General features: G+C 41.6%; 1 protein-coding gene across 3 annotated transcripts in view; it reads left to right on the top strand.

Annotated features, from left to right (window-relative positions):
* Positions 1-8,163: 8,163 nt before the first annotated feature.
* LOC122550024 (LIM zinc-binding domain-containing Nebulette-like) overlaps positions 8,164-15,902 on the top strand; it is a 387,183-nt gene continuing 379,444 nt past the window's right edge. Inside the window, exons 1-2 of one of the 3 annotated variants that reach the window (XM_043690429.1) lie at positions 8,164-8,370; positions 9,100-9,194. In XM_043690429.1, coding sequence (XP_043546364.1) covers positions 8,302-8,370; positions 9,100-9,194 — 164 coding nt within the window. In that variant the 5' untranslated portion in view covers positions 8,164-8,301. Of the gene's footprint in view, positions 8,371-8,649; positions 8,755-8,794; positions 8,930-9,099; positions 9,195-15,902 lie in introns of those variants that run through there. The other 2 variants (XM_043690430.1, XM_043690431.1) reach the window with 2 other exon arrangements.

The raw sequence follows: 15,902 nt of genomic DNA, 5'->3' as shown, positions 1-15,902 counted from the left end.
GGAGAGACTGTTAGGTCTGAAGGTTGATAAGTCTCCGGGCCTGATGGTCTGCATCCCAGGGTACTGAAGGAGGTTGCTTGGGAAATCGTGGATGCGTTGGTGATTATTTTCTAGGGTTCGAGAAATTCGGAGTTGGTTCCTGAGGATTGGAGGGTGGCTAATGTTATACCACTTTTCAAGAAAGGTGGGAGAGAGAAAGCAGGAAATTATAGACCAGTTAGTCTGACCTCAGTGGTGGGAAAGATGCTGGCGTCTATTATAAAGCATGAAATTACGGCACATCTGGATAGTAGTAACAGGATAGGACAGAGTCAGCATGGATTTATGAAGGGGAAATCATGCTTGACTAATCTTTGAATTTTTTGAGGATGTAACTCTGAAGATGGATGAGGGAGATCCAGTAGATGTAGTGTACCTGGACTTTCAGAAAGCTTTTGATAAAGTCCCACACAGGAGGTTAGTGAGTAAAATTAGGGCGCATGGTATTGGGGGCAAAGTACTAGATTGGATTGAAAATTGGTTAGCTGATAGGAAACAAAGGGTAGTCATAAACGGCTCCATTTTGGAATGGAGGGCTTATGCCCGAAACGTCGATTCTCCTGTTCCCTGGATGCTGCCTGACCTGCTGCGCTTTTCCAGCAACACATTTTCAGCTCTGATCTCCAGCATCTGCAGTCCTCACTTTCTCCATTTCGGAATGGCAGGCAGTGACCTGTGCGGTATCGCAGGGATCCGTGCTGGGACCGCAGCTTTTTACAATATATGTTAATGATATAGAAGATGGTATCAGCAATAACATGAGCAAATTTGCTGATGATACAAAGCTGAATGGCAAGGTGAAATGTGATGAGGATGTTAGGAGATTACAGGGTGACCTGGACAAGTTAGGTGAGTGGGCAGATGCATGGCAGATGCAGTTTAATGTGGATAAATGTATGGTTATCCACTTTGGTGGCAAGAACAGGAAGGCAGACTACTACCTCAATGGAATCAATTTATGTAAAGGGGCAGTACAGAGAGATCTGGGTGTTCTTGTACACCAGTCAATGAAGGCAAGCATGCAGGTACAGCAGGTAGTGAAGAAGGCTATTAGCATGCTGGTCTTCATAACAAGAGGAATTGAGTATAGAAGCAGAGGTACTTCTGCAGCTGTACAGGGCCCTGGTGAGACCACACGTGGAGTACTGTGTGCAGTTCTGGTCTCCAAATTTGAGGAAAGACATTCTGGCTATTGAGAGTGTGCAGCGTAGGTTCACGAGGTCAATTCCTGGAATGGCGGGATTACCTTACACTGAAAGACTGAAGCGACTGGGCTTGTATACCCTTGAGTTTAGAAGACTGAGAGGAGATCTGATTGAGACATATAAGATTATTAAAGGATTGGACACTCTGGAGACAGGAAACATGTTTCCGCTGATGGGTGAGTGCCGAACCAGAGGACACAGGGGTAGACCATTTCGGACAGAGATGAGGAGAAACGTCTTCATCCAGAGAGTGGTGGCTGTGTGGAATGCTCTGCCCCAGAGGGCAGTGGAAGCCCAGTCTCTGGATTCATTTAAGAAAGAGTTGGATAGAGCTCTCAAAGATAGTGGAATCAAGGGTTATGGAGATAAGGCAGGAAGAGGATACTGATTAGGAATGATCAGCCATGATCATATTGAATGGCGGTGCAGGCTCGAAGGGCTGAATGGCCTACTCCTGCACCTATTGTCTATTGTCTATATTGCCTATCCTTATGTGCCCAGTGGGCTATAAGTGTCAACCACATAGCTGTTAGTCTGGAGTCACATGTGCGCCAGGCCAGGTAAGGACAAAAGATTTCCATGAGTTCAAAATGCAGATTCCAATCATAGTAAAATATACATAAATCACACCTGAGACAAACTATAGTGATCTGCTTCCAGGATTCCAGAAGAGGCGTAAAACTTTTATATTCTGGAATAATGAGCAAAGTGGGTGAGATCATGTCATTTAACAGGAAAGCATACATTTCTACACTGGGGATTGCATGCAAGATTTCACAGAATTTCTGAAGGACAATTAAAGTAAAATTAAGGTCTAGGTGAGGAATCAAGTCCTGTTATGTCCAATTGGTGGACCCATCTATGAACTTTATTGGAGTTGTTGTAGAATAATTCATGAATCTACACACTCCAAGAGGGAAAAAATCTGTCACGTTTTTTGTGCAGTTGGCGCTCAGCCATGTGCTTGCTGTATACTACATTTCTTAAATTTTGAATCATTTTTCTCTTTGATTTATCTATGCAATAAAATGTTCACTTTTACCTTAAAATGTGCTTTGAATGCATTCATCTTTATGCAGTCAAAACTGTGTGAACAAACCTTATCATGGACCAATGTTATTGGCTAAAGCAGTCACTTCCACCTGCCTGCTGTTTCACTGGCTCTCTCTGCAGCTTGAACATGTCACCTATGGTTGAGCACAGAAGCACAACTTCTGCATGGGGGCTCAGCTGGTGCCTGGTCTTTGAAAGTCTCTGAGTGATGGAGATCTCAAGCATTTGTTGCTCCATTGGTTGTAGACATAGGCGCTCACCAGATTGTATCCCTGGATCTAATCTAGACACAGTATCCACTAAGGTTGTCATGCTAGCGGAAGGTGCAGGTGAATGACTTGCCATTCACAATCTTTCTCCTTTGAAGTGATTGGGCAATAATTTCCCGACTTCTGGGGTTGCCAGTTCTTGACTTGCAGAGGGTAAAGGGACATCGAGCTGGTCTTTGAATATGGGAACGGGGAACTCTGACCTCAAAAGGTTCTCAAAGTAGCGAGACATTCTGGCTCACTCAACACGATTCCCCAAAAGACTTGTGCAACATCTTGTTTATATCGAGAAAGCTGAGAAACATGTGATTATGTGTGCTAACCCTGGGCACTGGTAGATATGACACCATCTGAGGTGCTGGCTGCCATACTTTAGTTTCAAAATAGAAAATCTCAGCCTCAGTGGTATGGTCATTAGTATTTTTATTTTCCCAGTGTTAGCTTACATAGAAATTTATTTCTATCTGCCTATGAGGCATGGACATTTGGTTCCTATGATTATGTTGTGGCCACTATTTCTTTATTTTCTGATGAACATATTGGTTACCTGCTAGTTTCATTTCCTTAAGTCAAGCAATGTTACTTCCCTTGCTTGACTGAAATTGTATTGACCTCAGAACCAGCCCTGGAAGCATTCTAAAATAAACATTTTCAACGCTGAACAGGTGCTTTACATTTATTCCAATTTATCTCATGGATGGTTAAAATCAGGCAAATGATTGCCTTGTCTTCTGAGATAATTTTTTATGTTTTTGCATCTTTCCCTTCTATCTTATCTGCACAGCTTGGTGATCTGTACTGTATTCAAAGAATTGCTGTAAATCATGCAAATGCCTTGAGGATTATAGAGAGCCATTAGGGAATCAGCTGAGTCACTCACTGCAGAAAACCGAGCTTCTAACCTGTTTGAGCAGTGACAGTATTTATATGGTTATCCGAGTTGAGTTTAGGATTAAAGCTGAGCCCCAGACAGTTAAAGATGTGGAATGTCATGGTGGTAATGCCATTGAATATCAAGGGTTAGTGGTTCAACCCTCTCTTGTTGGAGATAGTTCTTGTATGGAAGTTTTGAATGCAAGTATCACTTAGTATTTATTATATCAAAGTCTAGATATTTTCCAGGTCTTACTGCATGCAAGTGTGATCTGTTATGAGAATAAGGAGCAGATCAGGCAATTCAGCCCCTCAAGCTTGGTCTGTCATTTGGTATGATCAAGGCTGAGCTAATCTCAGTCTCAACTTCACTTTCCTACTTGCTCTCCATAACACTTTGATCCTTTACCAATTAAAAATCTGTCCATCTCCACCTTAAATTTACTCAATGTCCTGGTATCCATGGCACTCTGGATAGTGGATTCCACTGATTCATGACCCTTTGAGAGAAGTAATTTATCCTCATCTTTATTTTAAGTCTGCTACCTGTTATCCTAAATCTCTAACCTCTTATTATTGATTATCCCACATGAGGAAACATCCTCTTTGTATCTACTTTCTCAGTCTCTTTCAGCATCTAATATGTCTCAAATCAATCTCATCTCATTCTTTTAAATTCCAATGATTATAGGCCTAAACTGCCCAATCTCTCCATGAGATAGAGATGCCAGTGTTGGACTGGGCGAAGGAGCAATGCTCCGAAAACTAACGCTTCCAAATAAATGTTGGACTATAACCCTAGTGTTGTGAGATTTTTAATTCTCTTCATGAGATAAAGCTTTCATCTCTGGAATCAATCTGGTGAACCTCCTCTGAACTGCCTCCAATGCAACTACATCCTTCCTCAAGTAAGAGGCATACAATACTCCAGGTGCAGTCTTACTAATGCTTTGTACAGTTGCAGCACCACTTCTCTGCTCCTTTATTCCATGCGCAATAAATATCAAAATTTCATTTGCTTTCCTTACTAGCTGCTGTACTTAGAGTTATAAAGAATGGAAATCGACCCTTCAGTCCACCTCGTCCATGCTTGCACACATTCCAATATGACCTAATCCCATTTACCAGCATTTGGCACACATCTCTGTAAGCACTTCTGCTTCATGTACCCATCCAATGTCTTTTAATTCTAATTCTACCATTTCCTCTGGCATCTCATTCCATACAACACCCTCAATGTGAAAATGTTACCCTTTGAGTCCTTTTTAATTTTTCCCTCTCACCTTAAAGCTATGCTCCCTCTGCCCCTGATGCTCCAGAAAAAATAGCCCCAGTCTATTAAACCTCTCCCTACTCAAACCCTCCACCCTGGCAACATCCTTGTAAGTCTTTTATGCATTCTCTCAAGTTTCAAAACATCCTTCCTATAGAAGGGCGGCCAGAATTGTACACAGTATTCTAAAAATGGCCACACCAATGTCCTGTAGGGCTGCAACTGACATCTCAACTCCCATACTCAAATGAAGGCAAGCATGCCAAAAGCCTTCTTCACCCTGTCTAACTGTGACTCCACCTTCTACAAAATATTCATCTGCACCCCTAGATGTCTTGGTTTGGCAACACTCCCCAGGGCCCCACCAATAACTGTACAAGTTCTGTCCTTGTTTGCCTTACCAAAATGCAACATCTCATATTTATCTAAATTAAACTCCATCTGCCACTCCTACTTGTACACTAGCTTTCTGTGACTCACGGACAAGGCCAACCTGGTCCCTCTGCAATGAAGCACTCTGAAGTTTATCTCCATTTTGATAATAAGTTGCTTTTTTACTCTCTGACTAAATGGATAACCTCACTTATCCACATTAAACTCCATCTGCCAAATTTTGGCTCATTCACCCAACCTATCTGTATCCATTTGTAATTTTCTTACTTCTTCATTGCAACTTACTTTCTTACCTATTTTAGAGTCATCTGCAAAATTTGCTATAGAAATCAGGTACTGTCTTAACAAGCTTCCACACAACTGAAGCTAGACTTCACACTTCCTTTACTGAAATCTTTTTGCAATAAAAGTTAACATTCCATTAGCCCTCCTAAAAGCTTGCTGCACCAGTACATTAGCCTTAAGTGACTTATTAACAAGGGACCTAGATGTCTTTATACGTCCACACTTTAGAATCTCTTACCATTTCAGATATACTCCGCATATCTATTCCTCCTACCAATGTGGACAACCTCACATTTTTCACATTATATTCCATCTGCCATGTTTTTGTGCTTTCACTAAACCTGTCTAATCTTTCTAAAGCTGCTTTACATTTTCCTCACAGCACACTCCCACTGAGCTTCGTATCATTCACAAATTGGGAAATGTTACATTTGGTCTCCAACTCTAAATCACTGATAATATATAGCGAACAGCTCTGGCCTAAGTATTGATCCTCACGGTACTCCACAAGTCTCCAGCTTGCCAATGTGGAAATAACTCATTTAGTCCGAAGTATTTAGACAATAGACAATAGGTGCAGGAGTAGGCCATTCTGCCCTGCAAGCCTGCACCACCATTCAATATGATCATGGCTGATCATCCTTAATCAGTATCCTGTTCCTGCCTTATCCCCATAACCCTTGATTCCACAATCCTTGAGAGCTCTATCCAACTCTTTCTTAAATGAATCCAGAGACTGGGCCTCCACTGCCCTCTGGGGCAGAGCATTCCACACAGCCACCGTAGGGTAGTCCCGCCATTCCAGGAATTGACCTCGTGAACCTATGCTGCACTCCCTCAATAGCCAGAATGTCTTTTCTCAAATTTGGAGACCAGAACTGCACACAGTACTTCAGGTGTGGTCTCACCAGGGCCCTGTACAGCTGCAGAAGAATCTCTTTGCTTCTATACTCAATCCCTCTTGTCAGGGAGGCCAGCATGCTATTAGCCTTCTTCTCTACCTGCTGTACCTGCATGCTTGCCTTCATTGCCTGGTGTACAAGAACACCCAGATCTCTTTGTACTGCCCCTTTACATAGATTGATTACATTGTGGTAGTAGTCTGCCTTCCTGTTCTTTCTACCAAAGTGGATAACCATACATTTATTCACATTAAACTGCATCTGCCATGCATCTGCCCACTCACTTAACTTGTCCAGGTCACCCTGTAATCTCCTAACATCCTCATCACATTTCACCCTGCCACCCAGCTTTGTATCATCAGCAAATTTGCTAATGTTATTGCTGATACCATCTTCTATATCATTAACATATATTGTAAAAAGCTGCGGTCCCAGTACTGATCCCTGCGGTACCCCACTGGTCACTGCCTGCCATTCCGAAATGGAGCCGTTTATGACTACCCTTTGTTTCCTATCAGCCAACCAACTTTCAATCCAAGTTAGTACTTTGCCCCCAATACCAAGCGCCCTAATTTTGTTCACTAACCTCCTATGTGGGACTTTATCGAAAGCTTTTTGAAAGTCCAGGTACACTACATCTACTGGATCTCCCTCGTCCATCTTCAGAGTTACATCCTCAGAGTTACTCCATTTACTTCAATAACATCCATGCCTGTATGCTACGTGCTATCCTACGTGTTTTAATTTTCGTAGTAGCATCCTATGGGTCGGAGTGTAAATTTCAATCAGATTCACCCCCCAATCCTACTAAACTCCACTGAATACAGACCCAGAGACCTAAACCACGCTTTTTGTGATAAGTCCTTTATCTCCAGGATCATTCTTGTAAATCTCCTCTGGACCTCTCCAAAGCCAGCACATCCTTTCTTAGATATGGGGCCCAAAACTGCTCACAGTACTCCAAATGTAGTCTCACCAGAGCTTTGTACAGCCTCAGCAGTACATCTCTGCTCTTGTAGTCTTTTTGAAATGAATGCTAACATTCCATTTACCTTTACAACTGCCAAATTAACCTGCATGTTAACCTTAAGAGAACCATGAACTAGGACTCCCAATTCCCTTTGTTTTTCAGATTTCTGAAGCATTTCCCGTTTGAAAATAGACTGCATCTGAATTCTTCCTATCAAAGTGAAAATCTCTTACACTTTCCAACATTGCATTCCATCTGCCCTTTCTTTGTCCACTAAGTCTAACTCAACTTCCCAGCCTCAACATTACCTGTCCCTTCACCTACCTTTGTGTCATCTCCAAACTCAGCAACAATTCCTTTGTCCAGATCACATATTTAAAACGACAGAAAGTGGGGTTTTGTACCCCGCAGATATCCCTTTACATTGCACATAAATCATTTGCTATAAAAAAGTAGTCATGAAATGTACAAATGAAACAAACATTAGGTTAGAGCAAATAATGCAGAGTATATCCCAAAATACAGGGGGAAAAAGCCTACAGAAGTGCAGAAATGCAGTCTAATGGCAAATAAAATTTAAAGTAACGAAATACGTGAGAGGTTGTTCACTCATTCAGTGGAAGGTCAGAAACTATTCGGTGAGAGGAGCAAAAGGATCCGGAAATAATGATCTGTTAAACATGAGCAGCACAAGTTCATACTAGAATCACAACGCTGGGGGTTCATAAGGGATACAAGAAAGAGCACCCAGACCCAACAGTTAACATTCAACCACGAGAAGCAGGAACCGACCGTGATGTGATTGACGTGCGCGCGCAGGCACGGCATTCACCCGCTGGGAATCGTGAACGACGGCCGCATCGCGAGGTGGCCGGGGGCGCGCACGCCCGGGCTGGGGGGGCGGGGTCAGGTGAAGAGCGATTGAAGCAAGTGTCAGCAGGACAGGCGGAGGCAGAGGTGGCTGGCTTCGCTCTGAGGGAGCAAGTGGAGTGCTCATCACAGCCTCTGCTCTGCTCTCAGCCTCTCTCTTGCACCAGTCATGAATCCTCAGTGTGCTCGCTGTGGCAAAATTGTTTATCCCACGGAAAAAGTGAACTGCCTGGACAAGGTAATTGAATGATTTCGTGTTTGACACCCCCCCCCCTCCCCAGCAAAAGACGGTCTGTCCTTGTTAGCGATGCGGTTCCGTCACTTAGCTCCTGGAAAGTGTTAAATAGACAGACAGACCGGGAATGTGGTTAGGAGACAGGGTGTGAGGGTGGGGGAATGGCGTTCAGATCAGACCGGCACTGGTGCATTAAAATGGAGTTTCCAGCCCCTGAACTACGCGAAAAGTGTCGTTTGTCAGGTGTCGGAGGCTTCAAACGCTGGCGAGACATCTATTCCACTTCTTCCATGTGTGATGTGACGCATTGCTGAACGATGCGAAGCATCTGACGGGACGGATTCCGGGCAACCTGTCAGTGATTGTGGCTGTACCTGAAGAGAACGAGTTAGCTATTTACTGAAAAATATGTTTTTCGTGCAGTTGGTTTATGTTCTGTTTTATTCACATGCATGTGTACATTTCACCTGATCCTTCTCTTTTTATATTCCTGCATTAAAAATTCAGCGTTTTCGCTCAGGAGATCAATGATCCATAGTTTGACGCAGAATTTATTGTTGAGGTGTGCAGACTGGAACAAATTATTTTGCTCGCGATTTAAGCATGTTTGTTTCATGTTATTCACAAATGTGGTTAATTTCATATATTTTTCTCGACATTGTGATTGTATTGACTTATTAGGTAAACCGCCTGAAGAAGAATTGATAGAGTTTTTCTTTTTTGTTGTTGCAGTATTGGCACAAATCATGTTTCCATTGCGAGATCTGCAGAATGACCCTAAATATGAAAACGTATAAAGGATACGAGAAGAAACCTTATTGCAACGCGTGAGTAAAGGTTGAATTATGTTTGTGTGGATGATGACTAACCTTATCAAAAGATTTTCGACGGAGAGATCTTAGCTGCTGTACAAAACCCGAAAGAACTGCGGATACTGTAAATCAGAAACAAAAACAGAAGTTTTTACAAACGCTCAGCAGGTCTGGCAGCATCTGTGCAGAGAAATCAGAGTTAACGTTTCTGGAACTGAAACTTTGCCATGTCTTCCCAGATGCTGCCAGACTTGCTGAGCTTTTCCAGCCACTTCTGTTTTTGTTAGCTGCTGTATTATCATTTTAATCTCTGACAATACAATAATGAGTATAGTTAACTAAGACAATGATTCTCGAAGAAACAAGTTTAGTGACCCTGTCCTAGGGTGTGGCAACTCTACTCACCATTTATCTTTGGCTTTTTAGTATTTAAGATGTTTTTTTATTGTTATTCAGTCATTAAAAGTTTTCAATATTAAGATAGCATACATTTATGGCATTAGCAGTTTCATTGAATGGTCATTGTTGTTGGAATGAATATACTCACTGGAACTTTATTGATCTTTGAAAATATATAATTAAAAATGTGGCTAATATTGGGGAAATTACTTTGCTTCTGTGCTCAACTGAAATGCAAGTAATAGCTTTGAAATGCTTCAACAGTAAAGCTGGAGGCAAATCACCATAAAATCATCTAAAATGAGGTCCTTGAGCCTGCTCTGTCATTCAAAAAAATCATAGTTGATCTGATTGTTCCACATTCTACCTGCCCTGATAACCTTTCATTTACCTTTGCCTTAAAAGTATTCAAAGATTCTGATTCCACTCTTTTAAGGGGAAGAATTTCAAGGGCTCAGTAATCTTTTGTTAGAATATTGACAGTTTGTCAATTCATACAAGGTAATCTTCGACAAAGTCCCATAAGTTAGCAGACTGGCTGCTTGAGGAAAAAGGGCTGCCCTATCACCAAAACGTCAATGACTTCTCTCAGGAACCTGGGTAAAGGTACCTATATAGTGTACCATGATCCAAGAAGCATTCTAATTAAGCGAACCATTGGTGTCCTGAATTTGGATAGCTTGTAAAGGTCATTCAGTACCAGTGAGAGTGAGAAGATCCATCAGAATGACTCAGAAAGAAAATAGAGAAGTTATATTTGTGCAAGCTTTTATGAAATACAATCTGACACTGTCGTCTGAAATCCATTGGGAAGATTCTTCCTACATACAGCAAAATTGTAAAGCTGTTCATAATTAGCAGGTTTATGATTTAATTAGAAATAGAGTCTATTTCTTTATATGCAATAAAGAAACGCGTAGTGCCAATATTGGCAGAATCTAGTGAGTAAAATTTAAGGAAAGCCTACCGTGATCAACAAAAGAAACCTCTATTCGATTTCTGTAGTTAAGCTTTGTCCAGATATAAAGTCTACCAAAGTCCTTCAATTCTTCAGCATCCAAATATTGACTCACAACTTAGCTAAGGGTCACTGTTGCACAATCATCTCCATTACATAGGCTGAAAAACTGTGAGCTCCATTCTGAACATTTATGTAATCTGGGATAGATTTATCAGTTATTTGTCGTTAGGCACTTTGTTTTTCACTACTTTTTCTAATCTCCATGCAGATGTCCTTTGTCTCTGTTATTCTGACTTGTTTACAGCACAGTTAGCTCTATAATTTTTGTGCCTGATCATCTCTTACTGTATTGATTAAGGTTGTTCCACTGACTAACGGAAAGATCATTGTTGATTATAATTTTTAAAAAGAATTAATGAGTTATTTAAATAACTGTACTTTCTCCAAGTCCCATTTTGGTAATTGAACATACATTCCTTAATTGATTCTTAATTGATGATTCAGAATCAACGGAGGATTATTAAAAAAAAATTTGAACATGACATTGACATCAACTGAAAGATTTCTAAATGGCTAATATTTCCCCAACATCATGTATTAGTTTGGCAATGAGTGACTTCAATTTATCAATATTAGAACTGTATCTTTTACGATCACTTATTTGGAAAATCAACCTTAATGAAATCAAGGATATGACAAAGTAAAAATTAAAATGGGGTATAAGGTAAAGGTGAAGTCACCAAAGTCTAACCAGACCAGACAACCTCTTTCTCATTGGTGGGCGTTTAACCTGAGGGTCACCTAACTGCAGGTGAGGGGAGAGGTTAAGAAGGAGAGTCCTGCATGGTAACCTCAGCCAGTGTGGGAATTGAACTCGCATTATTGTTGTCACTTTCCATCACAAATTATCTATCCAGTTAACTGAGCTAACTGATTCCTAAAATGGCATATAGTGGCATAATGGACGGTAATCCTGAAGTCTATTGTTATTCTGAAAAGGAGTTGAAACACTATCTTGACAGTTCATGAATGTGAATTCAATTAATCAAAGCAAATGTAAAATAAAAATACCCAGTAATGCTGAGTATGTAGCTACTGGAATCCCCCAAAAAACCTTTTTGTCCTTTAGGGAAGCAAAACACTTGCACTTCCAAGGTATGGCTCATTTATGACAACCAACACCCTCTGAAATGGCCTAACAAGCTTTTAATGAAAACACTACAAAATACAATAAGACAAAAAAAAAATGAACTATTCATCTTCAATTCATCCTGACTTACCAAACCTGTCCACCACCTATGAAGGCACAAGTCGGGAGTGTAATGGAATACTCTCCACTTACCTAGATGAGTGCAGTTTAAGAATGCACTCCAGGATTATCTCGAGAGTCAGCGGCTTCTGTTTTGCAGCAGCAGTGGGAGTGTTCGAATTGCACTGTGGGAAGGTGACTGAACTGATGTATTTGGGCAGTGGCTGAATCCGAGACACTACATGTATAGTATCTCCCACCCACCCTCCACCTCTAACCAAACAAAAAAGACTGTGGTGTATTGATAAGGTAAGGCTTTTCTTTTTTTATTGTGTGATTTGTAAAAAAAAATCCTTTTTTTCTTATCTATTATTTGAAAAAACATAGGAGTATTAGAAATTAATTAACTCATAAATTTATATAAATTAATTAACTAAGTAGAGATGGCTGGGCAGGTGACGTGCTGTAGCTGTATGGTGTGGGAGCTGGCTGATCCCATTGTGAACTGCTGTGATCACATCAGCAGCAAGTGTTGGCTGTTGGAAGAATTCTGGCTCAGAGTTGATGATCCGGAATCTGAGCTTCAAACACTGCAGCACATTCGGGACGGAGTGAGTTACCTGGACGCTTTGTTTCAGGAGGCAGTCACACCTGGGAGGTTAAATACTTCAAATTCAGTTAGTGATCAGGGACAGCAGGGTGTGACTGCAAGTGAGACAGGTCGAGGGATCCTGATTTAAGGAAGGGAGGAGCCTCAGCTCTTGACCTTATCCAACAGGTATGAGGTATTTGCTCCCTGTGGGGATGAGGAAAAGGACTGTAGGGAGGATAAGCCAGCTGACCATGGCACCATGGTGCAGAAGGCCATTCAAGAGGGGGAGCAGAAAGACAAGTGGTAGTCATAGGGGATTCTATAATTAGGGGAATAGATAGTATCCTTTATAAGCCGGATCAGGAGTCCCGCATGGTGTGTTGCCTACCCTGTGCCAGGGTGAAGGACATCTCTGACCGGCTTGAAACGACATTGGAGTGGGAGAGGGAGGATCCAGTTTTTGTGGTCCACATTGAGACTAACAACATGGGCAAGGCTAGGAAGGAGAACCTGTTTGGGGTTTATCAAGCCCTAGGAACTAAATTAATGAACAGGTCCTCAAGGGTCATAATCTCTGGATTACTACCCGAGCCACGTGCAAATTGGCTAAGGGATAAGAAAATTACGGAAGTAAACACATGATGAGGATGGTGTAGAAAAGAGGGGTTCGACTTCATGGGGCATTGGCATCAGTTTTGGAGCAGGAGGGATCTGTACTAATGAGACAGGCTCCCCCGAACCAATCTGGAACCAGTGTTCTAGTGAAAAGGATAAATAGGGTGGTCACTCGGACTTTAAACTACTGAGTTGGGGGGGAAGGTGGGGGGGAGTGTGAGGTGGGGGAGGTGGTGGTGGGAAGGGAAACGGAAAATAACAAGAAGTATGACGGTAAATATAAAGATAAGCCTCAAGTGGACGTGAGCAGGAGGATTTAACTATGTGGCAGAATATGAAAGAAATAAAAAGGAAGGGTAACTCAAGAGATATTGTCAGAGATGTTGGAAATCATGAGGGTAAGAAAGCGAGCATAAGGGCACTTTACCTGAATGCTCGTAGCATTCGTATCAATGTTGATGAGTTACCAGCACAAATCATCGTGATTGAATGTGATTTAATAGCCATTACAGAGACATGGTTACAGGATGGTCACAACTGGGAGTTAAATATCCAGGGGTACCAAACCATTCAGAAGGACAGGAATGTAAGGGAGGTGGTGTAGCTCTGATATTCAAGGATGACATCAGGGTGGTGCTGAGAGATGATATTGTTTCTATGGAAAATACTATTGAATCCATTTGGGTGGAAATTAGAAAGTCTAAGAAGAAAATGACACTGATAGGTGTAGTCCAGCATCATATTGGGGCTGGAAATAAATAAAGCAATAACAAACGCCTGTGAAAATGGTACGGCAATTATCATGGGAGATTTTAATCTACATGCCAATTTGTTAAACCAACTTGGTCAAGGTAACCTTGAGGAGGAGTTCGTTGAATGCACCCGTGATAGTTTTCTTGAACAGTGTATAATGGAACGGAAGAGGGAGCAAGCTCACCTAGATCTGGCCTGTGTAATGAGACAGGAACAATTAATGATCTCATAGTTAGAGATCCTCTTGGAAGGAGCGATCACAGTATGGTTGAATTTAGAATACAGATGGAGAGTGTGAAGATAAAATCCATTAGCAAGTTGTGCTTAAACAAGGAAGACTACAATAAAATGAGTGAGGACTTAGCTAACGTAGACTGAAAACAAAGATTTTATGATGGGACAATTGACGAGAAGAGGAGGCCTTTGAAAGCAATTTTTCAAAGTGCTCAGCAAAAGTATATTGCAGCAAAAAGGAAGGACTGTACGAAAAGGGTAATCGGCCAAGGGTGTCTAAGGAAATAAGGCAGACTATCAAATTGAAAGAGAAGGCATACATAATGGTCAAGAAAGGCAGGAAACTAGAAGATTGGGAAAACGTTAAAGATCAGCAGAAAGTCACAAAGAGCTATAGAGAAAAGTAAGAGAGAACATGAGAAAAAAAATGGGCACAGAATATAGATAGCAAAAGTTTATATAAATATATAAAATGGAAAAGAGTGACTAAAGTAAACGTTGGTCCTTTAGAGGATGAGAAGGGGCATTTGGTTATGGGTTAAGGGCAGAGCAGTAGACGTGATCTATATGGACTGCAGTAAAGTGTTCGACAAGATTCCCTTTGAGAGATTGGTGAGCAAGGTTGGATCTCATGGAATACAGGGAGAACTAGCCATTTGGATACAGAACTGGCTCAAAGGTAGAAGACAGATGGTGGTGGTGGAGGGTTGTTTTTCAGATTGGAGGCCTGTGACCAGTGGAGTGCCACAAGGATCAGTGTTGGGTCCACTACTTTTCATCATTTACATAAATGATATACCTCTTAATGTGAGCTTAAGAGGTATAGTTAATAAGTTTGCACATGGCACTAAAATTGGAGATGTAGTGGACAGCGAAGAAGGTTACAGATTACAACGGGATCTTGATTAGATGAGCCAATGGGCTGAGGAATGGCAGATGAAGTTTAATTTATATAAATGCAAGGTGCTGAATTTTGCAGATCTTAGCAGGACTTGTGCACTTAATGGTAAGGTCCTGGGGATTGTCACTGAACAAAAAGACCTGGAGTGCACGTTCATAGCTCCTTGAAAGTAGAGTTGCCAGTGGATACGATAGTGAAGAAGGCGTTTGGTATGCTTTCTTTTATTGGTCAGAGTATTGAGTACCGGAGTTGGGAGGTCATGTTGTGGCTGTACAGGACATTTCTGGAATATTGCGTGCAGTTCTGGTCTCCTTCCTATCGGAAAGATGTTGTGAAACTTGAAAGGGTTCAGAAAAGATTTACAAGGATGTTGCCAGGGTTGGAAGATTTGAGCTACAGGGAGAGGTTGAACAGGCTGGGGCTGTTTTCCATGAAGTGTTGGAGGCTGAGAGATGACCTTATAGAGGTTTATAAAATCATGAGGGGTTTGGTTAGGGTAAATGGACAAGGTTTTTTCCCTGGGGTGGGGTTGTCCAGATCTATAGGAAATGGGTTTAGGGTGAGAGGGGAAAGATATAAAAGAGACCTATGGGGCAACTTTTTCACACAGAGGGTGGTACGTGTATGGAATGAGCTGCCAGAGGAAGTGGTGAAGGCAAGTACAATTGCAACATTTAAAAGGCATTTGGATGGATATATGAATAGGAAGGGTTTGGAAGAATATGGGCTGGGTGCTGGCAGGTGGGACGAGATTGGGTTGGGATATCTGGTCGGCATGAACGAGTTGGACCGAAGGTCTGTTTTCATGCTGTACATCTCTATGGCTCTGTGACTCTTTATGAAGAAATGGCCGAGGCATTGAACAGGTATTTTGTGTTGGTCTTCACAATGGAGGACACTAATAACATGCCAGAAATTGACAAAGAGGTGAAGGTAGGTGAGCACCTGGAAACAATCATTATTATGGAAGTGTTAGTGCTTGGCAAGCGAATTAGATTAGATTAGATTAGATTAGATTA

This window comes from Chiloscyllium plagiosum, chromosome 5, assembly GCF_004010195.1.
Source record: "Chiloscyllium plagiosum isolate BGI_BamShark_2017 chromosome 5, ASM401019v2, whole genome shotgun sequence".
Taxonomy (NCBI): Eukaryota; Metazoa; Chordata; class Chondrichthyes; order Orectolobiformes; family Hemiscylliidae; genus Chiloscyllium; species Chiloscyllium plagiosum.
This window is presented reverse-complemented; position numbering and strand designations above follow the sequence as displayed.